This window comes from Vicugna pacos, chromosome 7 (genome assembly GCF_048564905.1).
Source record: "Vicugna pacos chromosome 7, VicPac4, whole genome shotgun sequence".
Taxonomy (NCBI): domain Eukaryota; kingdom Metazoa; phylum Chordata; class Mammalia; order Artiodactyla; family Camelidae; genus Vicugna; species Vicugna pacos.
The window spans coordinates 12,517,016-12,533,309 of record NC_132993.1 but is presented as its reverse complement, the minus strand read 5'-3'; the positions used below and the strand labels follow the sequence as shown (position 1 = coordinate 12,533,309).

General features: G+C 37.3%; 1 protein-coding gene across 1 annotated transcript in view; it reads right to left on the bottom strand.

Annotated features, from left to right (window-relative positions):
* KDM7A (lysine demethylase 7A) overlaps positions 1–16,294 on the bottom strand; it is a 76,529-nt gene that overhangs the window by 15,740 nt on the left and 44,495 nt on the right. The window contains exons 5-11 of the mRNA XM_072964346.1: positions 14,949–15,090; positions 14,481–14,667; positions 13,126–13,288; positions 9,755–9,842; positions 8,711–8,817; positions 6,543–6,634; positions 4,155–4,244 (exon numbers count right to left, since the gene is read on the bottom strand). Coding sequence (XP_072820447.1) covers positions 4,155–4,244; positions 6,543–6,634; positions 8,711–8,817; positions 9,755–9,842; positions 13,126–13,288; positions 14,481–14,667; positions 14,949–15,090 — 869 coding nt within the window. The remainder of the gene's footprint in view (positions 1–4,154; positions 4,245–6,542; positions 6,635–8,710; positions 8,818–9,754; positions 9,843–13,125; positions 13,289–14,480; positions 14,668–14,948; positions 15,091–16,294) is intronic.

The following is a 16,294-nucleotide window of genomic DNA, read 5'->3' as shown; positions in this document are numbered from 1 at the left end:
CATTTTAAAGCATACAGTTCAGTGGCATTAAGTACATTTCACATTGTTGTCTAACCATCACCACAATCCATCTCCACTTCTGAATCTTCTCAAATGTAAACTGTTAAACAGTAACTCCCATCCCTTCTCAGCCCCAGCCCCAGGCAACCACCATTCTATCTTCTCTAGGGATCTGACCATTCCAGGAACTATACGTAAGTGGAATCATACATTTGTCCCCTTGTTTCTAGCATATTTCACTTAGCATAATATTTTCTAGGCTCACTCATTTTGTAGTGTGTATCAAAATTTTATTCCATTTTATTGCTGAAATAATATTCTATTGATGTATGGACCACACTTTGTTTATCCACTCCTCTGTGATGGACACTTGGGTTGCTTCTACCATTTGGCTGCCGTGAATACAGCTGCTGTGAATGTGTGTGTGTATCTATCCGTTCAAGTTCTTGTCTTCAGTTCTTTTGTGTATATACCACCCAGCACTGCCAACTCTAGTAGCTCGGGTTTTTTGTTGTTGTTTCAGTTATTTGCCTCTAAATTTCTAAACAACATGTTTAAACTGTTATTTCCTGGCTTTTCAGTTCAGGTATTACTCAACTCCTCCTCTGTGGGATGAAGTCTCAATCCTTGCATACCTCACCTAAAAGCACACACACTCTCTCCCTTCAATATTCAATACTTATACTGGACTCAATGAAAATTATTTCTAACCCGCTGCCACATAACATACTACTATTACGCCTTTCTCTTCCATCCTTTGACTTTCCCTTGAGTTTTGAGTTGCCTCATCTCCATCTGCTTTGTTTTCTGTGTATTTATCTTAATTGATCCCAAAATTCCCCACTAGAAGAAAGCAAATATTCAAACACATTAAATAATCTATCAATTTTTGTATCTTTCTTTGGAGACAGACATCCTAGACAGAAATGCCAGATAAAATACTAGATGTCTAGTTAAATCTGAATTTCAGATGAGCAACCAATGTGGAGCCTTTCACTCTCCTGATCCGACCTGGACTAGCTGCTCTCCGGGCCGTGCATGTCATCAAAGACCTTTCCCGACCTGTCCCCAGTCCACCACATGGAACTGCAATGCCCACCACCATCTCTGGCTGTCACTCCCTATCCTTTTCCCCTTCTTTATTTTTATTCATGGCACTTGTCGATTCTTGAGATAAGATTTTTATGGCCAGCCTCTTCCTACTAAGCCCGAAGGGCAGGGCCTTTGTTTTGTTCAGTGCTCTAAGCCCATTCCTGACGGCACACAGTAGTATTCAGTAACTGTTAGAAGAATGAATTGCAGGGCTTCTCAGTTAGTTAATTCCCTCTCGGTACACCCTCTAATAGGAGTTTCCTGATAAAGACAACACGGGAGGTAAATTTTTTGAGATCTTGCCTCTCTGACCAATTTTTACTTTACTACATATTTGATTCAGAGCTTGGCTGAACACAGACTTGTAGGCTGGCATCCTCCTGCCACTCAGAATGTTAAAGAGTTTGCTTCATCACCTTCTAGTTCGCAATGCTATTGCTGAGAAATCTGGTATTATTCTGAGTCCCAATTCTTTGTTTTTGACCCATACTTCCTTCTTTAATGCTTTTTAAGGATAAACTTTGTTACATGGCTTCTAAATGTGACCAAATGTGCCTTGGAATAGGTCTCTTTCACCCACTGTACTAGGCATTCTGTAGAGCTCTCAATTTGGGAAGATGTGTCCTTGAATTCTAAAACACTTTCTTTGATTATTCTTCTGATAACCTTGTTTCCTCTGTTATCTCTTTCTGGAGCTCTTATTTTGATAGTGACTGTGTAAAAATCTAATTTTTCTGTTCTATTTCTGTCTTTTGTTTTTAACTTCAGGGAAGATATTTCCAACTTTATCTTCCAACCATTCCACTACATTTTTTTAATATTATATTTCTTACTTCCAAGAGCCCCTTTTCTTCTTTGAATGTTCCTCTGGCATAGGCTCCTGTTCTTTTTTCATGGAGGCATTATTTACTTTTTTTCTCTCTGGAGGATCTTTTATGATCTGTACATCTCACTGCAGGTAAAGACGAAAAAGCTAATTGGGAGCTCTGAGCGAGTGGGGCTTTGTCAGCTGATAGGCTTCACTACAGGAATCTGGGTTGTTGTAATTAAAAGTTTCAAATTGTCAGTGGATCTTGCTCTTGGCCTGGGAAGTATAAGCCAGACTGCCTGTGTCTGGGGAGCTAAGTGGAAGAAGAATCATTCACTATACAGACTGTCACTTAATCCTCCTGTTTTCAGTATAGTATCCCTCTTTCTCAGCTGGGTTCAGTGTCCCAAAGTCCAGTTTCGAGTTCAAACTCTCAAAAAAATTAAACCTCTAGGTTTCGACATGGGTCAAGGCAAGGCTTTGGAAATCAATTTATTTCTTAAATAGACCTTTAACTAATTCTGTTTTCAATCCCACCTCCACTCTCATATACAGAGGGTCCTAGTGTCCCTGACTGCTGACTTTTTGAAGGTTCTACTATACTGGGACGATCTGCTTCTGGTCTTCTCCCATTGCCCACACAGGTTTCAGCTTCCTCTGGTCTGCAGAATCAGTTACCACCTGTACGTTTGTTTTCAGCTTCCAAAATTTTGTTGGCGTCTTCATCTCTGTTATTCTCTTTGTCTCTGGGGGTGTCATCTCTATTCTTTTACTCTCATTTTGGTTCCAAGAGGTGACAGTGGTAATAGGTATGGTCAATCTAAAGTTTAACTGGAATCCTCTTATTTACTTTATTAAAGTAATGCTAGATCATGGGATATGCCAGTTAGAAAGCATAAACTATTCTATACTTCCTATCAAAACAGCAAAAATATGGAATTTCATTTTTGCCAATTTCATAAATGATCATTTAAAATCATAAATTATTTAGCAAAATGTGGCTGAATATTTTTTCACATACTGAGAATATTTTTCGTATTTTTACTGGATTGGCCATTTCTATCTCTTGTTTAGTGAAATACTTGTTTCTATTTTCTTTGTACATTTTTCTACTGCCATTTCTCCTGCCTTCTGTACTCTCTATCCCCCAGATAGAAAAAAAAAAAAAGGTTATTGGCTATTTTTGTCCAATTACTTTTCCACATATATTTTACCATTTTCAATTTGTAATACTAATTTGGAATTGACACATTTCAGAAATGACACTCTCATTTATTCAACTATAGTTTTATTCCTCTTAGTAAAGACTTACAGTTTTTTTCATACAGACCTACACCTTTCTTGCTGAGTTTATTCTTTGCTTTGGTTGTTACTGTGTATGATATTTATATATTCATACATTTACATATATATTTAAGATTAAATATGTGACTTTTGATTTTAAAAATCCATTTATACACAATTCTTGAAAAACAGAAAATAACTTCCTACCATAACTGAACATACTGAAAATTATATGAAATATTCTATCAAAGGATATTAAACTCAACAATTTACTCTCTTTTAGATGTATACCTCTTTCTGTTCCCCAAACACAGCCGTAATCTAGATTAGATTAAGTTGCTAAATTATCAGTTAGCCTCCATTCTTACACTTAATTTCTTTTCCGTTCAAGATAGATACTAACAGAATTACCTCCCTAAAGAACTCCTTTAAAAACCCCCTTTCGTTAGTACCTAGAACAGACCTATCACATACATTAAAACACCTAATCTCAGATTTTACGGGCTTTTATCAAAGGGCATTTACGTAACCGAGTTGCTGTAATACTTTCAGCCAAGAGGACCTCCTCGCTGCACCTCACTTACGTCATCCCTCTTTTCAATCCAGCTTCCCCCAGCTCTTACTCACCTTCCATTTTCTCTTTCTCTAATTTCTAAAATGTATTCATCTCTGCATTGCAGAAATGAATGGGATCTGAAACCTTTGTTTATTCTGTGTTTATGACCAAGGTAACCTGAAGAATCTGAAGGAGCCTGGTAGCTGCTTCCTTTTTACCTCATAATGACACAATACTCTGGATATCTCTGTAGGACTCTGGAAGCCTGAAAACCTGAGACTCCTTCCAAGACACAGCTCATTCTATTTCTTCTAAGAGTATAAGGGCTTTTAAATGCTTGTAGTATGGTGGGAAGTCCAACGGCTTCTCAAGCAGACAGTAACCAAGCATCTAGATGATAGTTTCTACTCTTACCTCTATTGCCCGAATTACTTTAGAAAGTTCTTTAATAAGATGTCCAGGTCTAACGTTGTCTGGAATTTCAAAGGCATGTTCAGATACAAGCTGTATTTGGATTAACAAAGAGAAGACAACAAAAGTTATTTACATTTTATTTTTAATATGTAAAAACTAATTTACTAAATCAATTTTGGATTCTCTAGATTTCATAGACAAAGATAAATACCAACAAGCCAGGTCTTAACAGCTCATGTGGTTGGTTTAATATCTTCTAAGGAGATCCTTATTAATTTATATAATCCTCTTACACAGAGTTAAAGATGAATTTGTCTGACTATGAATTTTGCTCTATACGGAGTGGTAACCTTGTACTCTACACCTCAAAGCTTACTGTAACTCTAAATACTACTGTAATTAGTAAGGTATCTAACTAAGCCTCACAATTAATTCCTAATATGTAAGGATTTGTAAGGGGAATATAGGCACTAAAATAACACTAGTTTCTCAACAGAAGTCTAATTTGTGAAGTTTTTTTTTTTGTTTTAATATCAAAAGCAAAATAGGGAAAAGCTTCCATCAATAGGAAAGAGAAATTGGTGAGTTATCATATTTATTGAACTGCCAATTGCTGTCATTATTTATTATGTCTATTTCCAAATATTAATCTCTATACCTAAGAACATTTTGATTTTTTAGACACACTTAATATACTAGTTGTTATTTTTGCTTTACATCCTTCTCCTTGGTTCTAGCATAATTTTTTAAAACCAACTAAGAACATTAAGTGGTAACTCTGTGCTAGGCAAGATACAGCTGAGTACTTTACCAGTGTTAACTCACAAATCCTTTCAACAGCACTATGACCGAGATACAACTATTATTCTCATGTTATAATCGAGGGAATATAAGCACAGATGTCAGCGGTTTATTGGGAGTGTAGCTAAGACTTGAATCGAAGCATCTGACTCCAGAGTCCATGCCCTTAACCACAATGCTGAGCTGCCTCTCATCTCAGAGCAAGGTTAAACGCAACAGTTAAAATGCAAACGTCATGCTTTTAAAAGCGCACTTCAAATGTAATGAATTAACAGCATCTATTGTTGGTGAATTTTACTGTGCATCAAAATCACCAACAAAGTTAAAGACAGAAGTTCAGATCCTACCCCAACTCTATTAAATCAGAATCTCTCGGGAAAGATGCAAGAAGTTTATCTTTAAAAAGCTCTAAATACAATTCTGATAAACACACAAACTTGAAAACAACTTGCCTAAAGCCTTCAGTAGGAAAGGAATTACACAATTTTTGCAACAGTCTTTATTCTGTTTTCACCTTGTTACATACTATATACTTTGGTAATCTGTTTCTGCCTTTACTCGTCATTTAGATGATGACATCTTCAACACTGAAAGACATGATTTTGCTTTTCCTGAATGCTTACACAGTGGTATGCAGCAATGATGAGTAAGTGAAAGGGAGCATAAAATTATTGGGTACGTAACCTATTAATTACTGTCTTTCAATGTCTCTTAAGAGAAGGATTTTTATTTCAAGTGGACATTCAAGAAATTAGTATGGAAATGTATTTCCAACGGCTCAAGTATTTATCCCTTATTAAAGCATTGTGTGTAAAGGTCCAGGAAGGAAATAAAGAAGAGAGAGTCCCTGTTCTTCAAGAGCGGATAAACCTAGGGAAGAGGACATGGACACTTTACTTTGTGTCCACTGGCATAAGAAACACGCTATAGAAGCACGAGCAAAGGACACACTAATTCCAAACGGAGATCTGGGATGACCTGTTAGAGGCAGCGGGATTCAAATACAAACCAGATCACATTTAGTGAAAATGGAAAGCTCCTTCTTGAACCGTGGCCTCTCTTTTCATTCTTACCTAAGTCTAGCAGAGGGAAAAGGGCATAGGTTTTACAAACACAGAGACCTAGCTTTAAGGCCTAGCTCCACCAGTTATCTTGGGCAAGTACTTGAAACTCTTGAACCTCAGCTTCTTTGTAGGTTAAATGAGAATAACAACAGCACACCCACCTCGTATAGTTGCTTTGAAGATTATGTGGTTTAAGGATTATGCACAGTGGTTAGCACGCTCTGAGAGCTCACAGTTAGTTACTATTATTCTATACCTACATGTTCATTTCTTAGTCAGTATCCTAGATATACTCGAATTTACTTTCTTTCTGAGATGAAATGCCTAGGTACTTCATTCTCATAAACACACGCCAGCACATCTGTGCACAGTGTCTAATAAAATGCAGGCTGTGCTTGAAGTATGATTTCCCTTCCTTCTACTACTCCCACTCACAAGTGCTGCCACAACAGCATATGGACTCTGTTTTCCTAACCTTGCCATGTAAAAATTAACAATTATTTCACCAAAGAAAACCACTTACTTCTTTTTTCATCCATAACTTCAAAGCAGTATGCAGCGCTTTCACTCCCTGTACTAAGTAAGTTTGAGGCTGGAAACCGTCTTCTCTCAGTTCTGTGGGAGTGAAGTGGAAAGAAAGGGGTCAGCGTTCTGCAGTGAAGGGACTAACTTTAGGTACTGAGTAACCACCAAACATCAAATCGTGGAACTGCCAGGGTAACAGAAAGGGGGAAAAAAAAAGGGAAAAAAACCCCAATCAGTTGAAAAGGCCAGAAAGAAACAGAATTATATTAAATGTAGTGGTACCAAATGCTCCAGTTGAAGGAAAGCTCACAAACTTGACTCCGAGTAAAAGATAGGTCATAAAAGTGTCAACAGGAACCTACCCATATGAAGTCTAAAAATGGACAAACTGAACTATTTTAGTTAGTGACATGGTGATAAAACTGAAGAAGAGGATGTTCACGGAAGTCAGGATGGTTCTCTCTCTAGCAGGGAAGCAGAAGGATGCAATGGGGAAAATAACTGAGCCTCTCTGTCTCTAAGGGACCTTGCCAGTTTTGCTTTACCTTCGGTAGAGCTGACCTGACTGACAGCCTTGTAATTCTTTAAACTGTATGAGAGTGTGTGTGTATGCAGTGTGTGATCCATACAACTGGCTACAGGCATGACATATTACATTATTATAAAGGCAAATACACATACACACACAAATGTCTTTCCTGGGTTTTAAAATCAAACTGATTGTCTAAAACACACAAAATATATTAGATGCGGCCTAAAATTCAGGTAAGTTGAAGCAAAAGCAAGAAATTTAATTTCTGCCGAGTGGTTAATTTACTTACATAAATCCAGAATTGATTCACTGTTTTAATAATACTGACACTTAACACAGTTAAGTTTTATATAATCCACACTCATTTAACCCATCACATAAGCCTTGCAACAGTCTGACATGGCAAATAACAGGCCACAGTAGAAAATTAAAAGGTCAGGGATAAAAGAATAATACAATACGGGGTAACAAGACCACCATTCCTGCTCCAGGATGAATCCTAGGATGATAGGAACTGGTATAACGGTCATGTGGCTCTAGCCAAACAGACTGGATTAACTTACCAGTACTGCCAGGTATCCTGTACTGACCTGGCTGATGAGAACATTTTAAAATCTGATCTACAAATATCCTTTTACAGCAATCTTTTTTTTTAGGTTTTTAATGTACAGGTCATGTTTTCAATCAGACCTCAATATTTCTGAACTCTCAATGGCCCAAAACAAAGGCTAAATCGTGAAGGTAAGACTAAACAATTTGCTGCTTGTGGCTGCAAAAGGAACACCAAGATTTCGTCTTTCAGATAAATTCTTAATTTGTTCTAAAAAGTTGACTGATGAGCCCCTCTTAGACATTAGGGAAGAAGCATTACCCTAGGTGTGTGTATGCATGTGTGTGTGTGTGTGCGCGCGTGAGAAAGAGAAGAGAAAGATGGAAAAGGTGCTCTGAACTTTGAGGACTGAATTGCCAATCTCTTATCTGGTGGATTCAGTAATTGGGTTTTATTTCCAGAAAACAAGGACATTTATGTGTTTTTATAAGTGTTCCTGTTTTCCTAGGCTTTTATCTGAATAGGAAATGATGAACTTTACTGTTCAGTATTCTACTGAAAACCATATATGGCGACTCTGTGGGTCGACTGTGACATTCCCAAGGCCAAGAAAAATACCTGAAAACACCGAACAAGTCAGAGATCTAGGATATGGTAACGGCACAGGCACTACCTGATTCTCTCAGGACGTGAAAATTACTCCCTCTACTTCTGAAAGCAAATGTTTAGGAACACATTTTAGGTAACAGTCCCTTGGCTTCAACTGCATTCTTGCCAGTGAGGCGCTTTGACGTGACTGACAGTGCAGGCTACCAGAGGCCCGGGGGAAATGAACATTTTTCACTATTACCTGTGTTGTTCCGACACAGCTCCTCATATATCTGATTTTTAAGACTATGAACTAGAGATCTGCTAATTTGCTAAACAGGTTCTTGACAGGAGAGAAATTACACACTTAAAAAAATAAAATAGGGACAACAGCTGCACCATATTAAAAAAACAGCCTCTCTTTGTATCAGTGGCTTTGAGTGAATTTACAAATATGCACCGTACGAAACAATAAAATGTACGGATTATTAATTACCTTTCAGGGTTTCCAGCAAGTTTTTGGCTACAAACCAACATATGGCTTCAAAGAAAGGGAATTTGAAAAGATCTGGTGTTTTTAGCCTTTTTTCCATCTCGTAACACCTAAATAAATAAAATTTAAAGAAATGTAATATTAATATTAGCATTTCAAACTTAAATGGAGGCAACCAACTTAAGGCAAATAAAATCAGCCACGACAGATAAGACCCGTCAAGTCTACATATTGCCTAACAACACCACATTTGGATAAGGCTGAACTGTGAACTCATTCGGGTCTGATCTTAACAAAGTGGACAGGAAACTGAAGAACTTACACTGGCCTTCAAAAAGATCGCACCTTGGGATCTGTATCCCAGAAGGAATTTTACAAGGGTTCCACTACAATCAACATGACGACATGTCTGGAAACCAGCTCTTCATAGGCACGTGGCTTCCGGGGCTGCTCGTGGGCATGCCAAGTGACAAGAGTCACATTCAGGAAAGCCCAAAGATATGGCTTCCTACTAGGTATTTCCAGTTCTCCCAGCCCCAAGGCAGTTTATCAATCAGGAAACACTCTACCATAAGCAATGTTGCCTCGTTACATTCTTCTCTCAATTAAGCTACCAGGGAAACAGTTATGACTCAAAAGTCAAATTCTCATGCAGAAGGGGAAAGAACTGTTAATCCTTTACCCACAGCTAAATTAAAGCAGGTGCTTTGACAGCAGTCTTACTCAGGGGTACTCTTCCCCACCACGCGAGACCCACTGTAAAAACGGCCATAGGGGAGCCTATCCACTTTTACAAAATGCTGAGCTGTGAGGTGGTATCGAATCTCAAATTGAGTAAATTATTCTTTTTCTTTTAGATCAGAAAAGCATCAAGGTGTTCTCCTGTCAAAATTTTAAGACAATACTTTTGTTAAAAGTTCTTAATAATTTCTCAGGGCCTGTCTCCATGAGATCTCAATTAAATATGTTGTTGATTTTTTTTTAACTTTTAGATAAAGTCCTATATAAAAAAGGACAAAAGATCCTTTACATACTGATGACACAAACCTGAGCTGCATGCCAATGTTAAGGTTGTGCAGGAAGTTCCCCCCAAAAGCCATACAGTCCTGAGAAGTGAGCACAGCATGAATCCACCCTGAAATGGTCCAAAGTATATAAATCAGTGATTTTCCAATATTTAAACCACACAAATGTGACATCTACCTGTTTTAAGGAACACAAGATATCAAAATCAGTTTATGTCATACTTCAGTGCTGGAGAAGTTAATGTCTATTATGATCTTGAGATTCACTGACTGAAAAATTTATTAAATGAGTATTATATGCCAGGCTCTGTGCTGAGTTTAAGGAAACAAATGCACTGACCCAATCAGACAAAATCATGGTACCAGATAGGTGAACGTTTCTGCGGCTGTTGCTGCTTTAGTTTTTTAGTTTAAAAACACAATCTAACTTTTTATTAAAGATTTTACTCTGAGACAAGTCAAATCTGGTTAGAATGAGGTAAGAGTATTTTCATTCAATGAATATTGGGATTGGCTGAGCACTTGGCCTCCCTAGTGTCATCCTGAATCAAGTGCCCTTATGGACCAAGCAGAGGAGGATCAGTGGAACTCAAGTGGGGACTTGCCTCTAAAAACGAAAAGGTAGGTCACTCAAATTTCATTATGCAAGGTTATGGCCCTATAAACATAAATGTTGGCAGTAAAAATCATATTCTCCCATAAAAATGTTTTCAAAGTGAGGCTCGTTTCTAAGAGAGGATGCCTAATTTTTGAAAGAAAGGTTTATAGACTGAGCAGAAAGACTTTATATTAATATAAATAAATATATATGTATACTTTTGCATGTAAAAATTAGCTTTAAAATAGATCCCATTTTCATATTTTATTTTTAATTTTTTTCATACTTTGATCCCTCATTGTGCTCTGACACAGTATCAGAAAACTCCCCACAAGACTGGTTTTCTAGTGGGGCCCATTTCTGTGCTCAAAGGCATAAAGTCTTGAGCTTGACTCTGAAATCACAAATTTGAAGTCTATGTCGGCTGCAAATTCTGTAGATCAGTGGTTCTCAAAAGAGGCAGTACTGCCTGTAGAGTGTGATTTGGAATGTTTGGGGGCCTTTTTTGTACAATGATCAGGAGGCATTTTGTGAGCAGGAGCCAGGGACACACCATGCAGGACAGTTCCTTATAGTAAGAAATTGCCCTGCATTAGTCAGGACTTTCAATTTCTGCATTCATTTAAGTACAAAATCTGTCATTTACTGTCTGAGCCTACAAGCTATAACTCCATTAATACATAAACAAAGTACTTTCACATGATTTTGGCACAATTTTCGAGGAATACAACTGGGTAGCCTGTAAACTGAAGGAAATTTGTCAGTTACCAACTACCTGGGGGGGAAAAAATCACAGTATCTCTAGCAGTGGTTACTCACAAATAGTCCCCAGACCAGCAGCTACAGCCTCAGCTGGGAACTTATCAGAAATGCCCATTCTCTCTTGTGGAGTGATGGAAATGTTAGCTATCTTTATTGTGGTGGTGGTTTCACAGGTGTGTACATCTATCAAAATTCATCAAATTGTACATCTGAAATATGTGTAGTTTATTGTACAGGAATTACATCACAATAAAGGTGTTTAAAAAAAGAAATGTAAATTCTCAGGCCCACCCCAGATCTACTAAATCAGAACCACTGGGGTGTTTTAATAAGTCCTCCATGTGATTCTGATGGTCAATGAAGTTTGAGAACCATTAATCTGCACCAATGCTATAGACTTCATTTTGTCTTTTAATGCTGCTATGCCCAAGCAGGCACATTTTAAAATAAAATTGTATTACAAATTACTTTTAATTGCTTCTTTATAATCTAATTAGGTCATTACATCAATTTGGGGGGGAATAATTGGTGTAAGAAATTATATTATTGATGAATGTGAAGCGGGCATAACAAAATATCTGTTATGAATGGGAGCATCGGGGAAAGGTTTTTAAGGGAGGAGGTTGGCCCATTCACAATGAAAATATTGATATGTACCTAGATTTATAAATTTTGGTAGTTCTATGCATTTATTCATTCATTATTCAATGCATACTTATTATTGTATACTCCAGAGGCAAGGTAAGAAAGCAAGGCCTGTGACAGAACCCTGTGAACTCTGCAGCCACTAAGGTCACCCAAATCAGAAAAATGCAGTTCTCAAAACCACTGGCCAGGGGAGTCCATACCCTGCATTCAGTCACGTCTCAAAATGACACAACTGATACCTATACCTGAGGCTATAGCTAACGCTGGTAGGCAGTTCCTTCCTAAGGTCCCTCAAAACATACTGTTGCCTCCTAACTGTCCCAGGACAGCAGCCTAGATTCTTATAGCAGGCTTTGCCTGTGACATCAATGTAGAGCTGACCAGTCAAAACTGAAGAGAATTTCATCAAAATTTAAACATTTTGTGCAAAGGATATTATCAAGAAAGTGAAAAGACAACCCACAGAATGTGAGAAAATATTTGCAAATCATATATCTGGATAAAGGTCTAGTATACAGAATATACAAAGAATGTTTACAACTCAGCAATAAAAAGACAACCCAACTTAAAAATGGGCAAAGGATTTAAACAGACATTTCTCCAAAGAAGATATACCATATGACCCAGCAATTCCACTACTAGGTATATAACCAAGAGAAATTAAAACAAACCTCCACCCAAAAACTTTTACACAAATATTCAAAGCAGCACTATTTATAAAAACCCAAAATTGGAAACAACCCAAATGTCCATCAACCAATGAAGGGACGAATGAAATGTGGTATATCTGTAAAACAGATTACTTGGTCATGAAAAGTAATGAAGTACTGATAAGTGCTACACACGAATGAGCCTAGTAAACATGATGCAAACTAAAAGAAGCGAGGTATGAAAAGCCACATATTCCACGTGTTACATATGAAATGCCTGAAAGAGGCAAATCCACAGACACCGAAAGTACGCTAGTGGTTGCTTAGGGGCTCAGAGGAGGGGATGTGGGGTGTGACTGCTAATTGGTATGGGGTTTCTCTTTGAGGTGATGAAATGTTCTGGAATTAGAGAGGGGTATGGTTGTACAGCCCTGTTAATCTACTAAAAAATCACTGAATTGTACTACTTTGAAAGGGTAAGCATTATGGTATGTGAATTTTTGTGAATAAAAATTAAAATGAAGGCAAATGATATCAAACACAATACTGAAACAAGTCCTAACTACAAGAGAAGTTCCTCTAAGGAGCACAGAAATGGAAAGTCCAAGATCAGAATAATCTCTCAGGCTATATAAAGCTACTTTCCAAACATGTTAAAGTCAGGGTTCTAATTAAAAGTTGACTCCATATGATGAGTATCCACTATGCGGAGCGGGGATGGGATTAAAACCTTACCTGTAGGAACAAATAAGGTATGTCCCTGCTTTACCACACATTTGTAGCATTTATCCACCTTATCTCCAAAGAACACCTCACTCTGGGTCACAGATGAACTCCAAGATTCATAGAGTGCCAAATTGTCATCTGTTGGCTTTATCAAATAAAAAATCTTCTCGCCCTAGAAGGAAGTAATCACGCTATTTTTGAAAAAAGAAATGCCATTCTTAGGATGGCCTATATTGGTGCAATTTCCCAATACAGTGATCTAAATTAAATTAGATAACGATCAGTTTTTTTAGGCTCAAAAAGACATATTTCACATACCTGATCAATAGCTATTGCCCTTAATAAGCATCTATGCAGCAGCTAAAGCGCCCCCTCTGAAATATGGCAAGGAGTCAATAAAGCAGTGATGGAGAGATAGTTACAAGAGAGGAGGGTAAAGAATCACAAACATCCTATTGATCTCATTTTCAACGTATAGAAGTAAATATATGTTCATAGGCCCCAGGTTTCAGAGAGGCATCTCTGCAAACTTTGCCCTTTCTCCTAAGACTTATAAGATTATGATTATTTTTAAAGGCCTGTAAGTAAACTTCAATGAACTAACCCTTTGCTTTCTCAAGGAGAAAAAGAAGAGGAGCTCAAGGGCACAGCATCAAATACAGTCCAGAGCATCGCTGATGCACAGGCGTTTGATACAGACGAAGATATGATTCTAGATCAGCACTGTCCGAAAGAACTTTCTGTGATGATGGAAAAGTTTTATGTCTGTGCTATCCAATATAGTAGTTATAAGCCCTGTATGGTTACTAAGCACTTCAAATGTGGGTATTGCAAATGAATTTTAAATTACATTTAATTATTTAAATTTAGCCACAGGTGCTTAGTGGCTACTGTACAGAATTGCAGTCCCAGATGAAGCAAGGTGACTATAAGCTGCCTAGGAGAATTAGTATTTTTATGGGCATTCCTGACTTATTCAACTAGCTGTCTTAGCCTGACCTTTAGGTCAGAAATAATTATTACTGTAATTTTGCTCCTTCTCAGGTATTTGAATCAGGGATTAATTAATGTGACTGGGGGGAAGATGAAACAAAAAGAGACAAAGAGCTAAAAGAGATTAATTTGTAAGATGGGGGCAAAAAAAGAGAATTTAAATATAAATTAAGAACTCATGGCTCTTCCATCACTTGGAATTTTTTTAAAAATCATAATGCTTCTTTAAGCATTTAAAATGATAGATCCTCCTGGAAAAGTACAAAAGCTTTCCTCTTTACAAATGTAATTATAGCAAATGAATGCACTCATGGAAAAATAAGACTCTATGTTTCTGTCAATAAGAGAACAAAGAAATACCCCAAGCTTACCCAGAGAACATGGTACCAAACTGAAGTTCCACCAAAGTCAATGTGGAAATCTGTGTAGCTGTCTTGCACTCCCATTAAGCAGTATTTCTGAACAAATGGCTTGGGAAAGACTGAATCATCTGGCCAATAATTTTCCACCCAGGAAAGTTTTCTGGCTATATCAGGAACCTCCACCAGTTCAGACATCCTTCAAAAAAACAAACACACGTATACACACACACCCAGATCATGCAAATTAAAACTTCTTAAAATTGCATCTCCCATCTCAACCCAAACCAAGAAATTAAGTGGAACTCAAGGCTAACAGCAATACTTAAAGTTTGAGTGTGCCAAAGCAAAATTTACAATGTAGCTATATCACTGGACCACTTTGAAAGTTACAACTGTGTTTCGTACTAACATAAATTCATCCTTTAACTACATATAGCTAACTGAGAAGACTAAACCAAAACACCCAGAACTACTCACTTTGTATCTGAAAATTCAAGGCTGATCACATTTAGCACTTTTGGTCTGTTAGGGTTCATGAAGTAGTTAACATAATTGTGAAGTGTCATTTTGCTGTCTGCCTGCCTTGCCACATCAATGACATCTATCACTTTGTCACCACCTGCAGAGAAAAATTATAGTCTTATTATTGGGCTGAAGCGTTTCATCAATAGACGCCCTGAACAAAACTATTTTAAAGACCGTATTTACTTCATATGATAATTAAGCCATCCATGAAACCTACATAGCTCAGACAAAGAGTCTTCCTATATCCTTACTTTTTAAGTCAAACTGGAACTTTTGAACAAAGGGACAATTTTTGAAGGAAAGAGTTAATGCAATTAAGACAGAGCTGAATAATTAGCACTAAGTGTAAAACCTTGTATGTTTACAAAGCTTTCTATATACTAATGATTTCTCGTGCAGAGCGTGACAAAAATGCATTATATTGGTAGGTGGAAACTGCACCATAAGCTCTCGGTCTTAGGTCCTCGTGCATAAAATAAGAGACTGAATTCCCTTTCACTTCTTTAACACTTAAGATTCTAAGCCCATCATTTTGAAGGACCAATCTGTCACTGGGGAATCAGTGAACAAATTAACCAGAGCAAACAATTTCTTCTTGCCTAGTAATGTCTTCTCCTCTAACATTCTGCTTCAAGAAAAAACGAGTGGTTAGGAAGCAAACTTCAGTTCATATCAGTGTCTGTGAAAGGAGTTCTGAAATGGGATTGATCTACAACCTTCCCATAAAACCATGAGGTATTGCTTACACTACAGTGCGTCACTCTAAAAAGCATAAGCAGTTTTACAAAGTCCTATAGGATAAGGTGAAATTCAAAATATGGCAATACTTAATCAATCTGCAACAGAAAACAAATACATGCCATTTTCTTACTTTAATGTAATTTTATGTAAGTTAAGAAAGAATTGCCAAATAGACTTTTACACTTTGGAGGCAAAATAATTCTGTTAACTGAAGTGCTTTGCAGTACTAAAAAGTTAGCTATCAAGTAGTTTGAACATTTTTCCTACACTTAGATTACACTAGCTATTTATTTTACAGTGCTATCTATGCAAACAGGTTTAGGGTAAACCTCAGCCTCATCCTCTAATTTATCAAATAATTCAAAACCAGCTGAATGTGAAGTCACAACATTTAATTGGACTTCCTCAGTGAAAGGATTATCAATGTCAACCAAAGGATCAGTGAAGGGACATGTTCTCAGAAATTCCATGGTCAGGAGATAACATATTGTAAAGGACATACAATTTGAGTCAAGATAGATTTGAGATCTAATCCTCAAACAGTCTCTACCTATTGC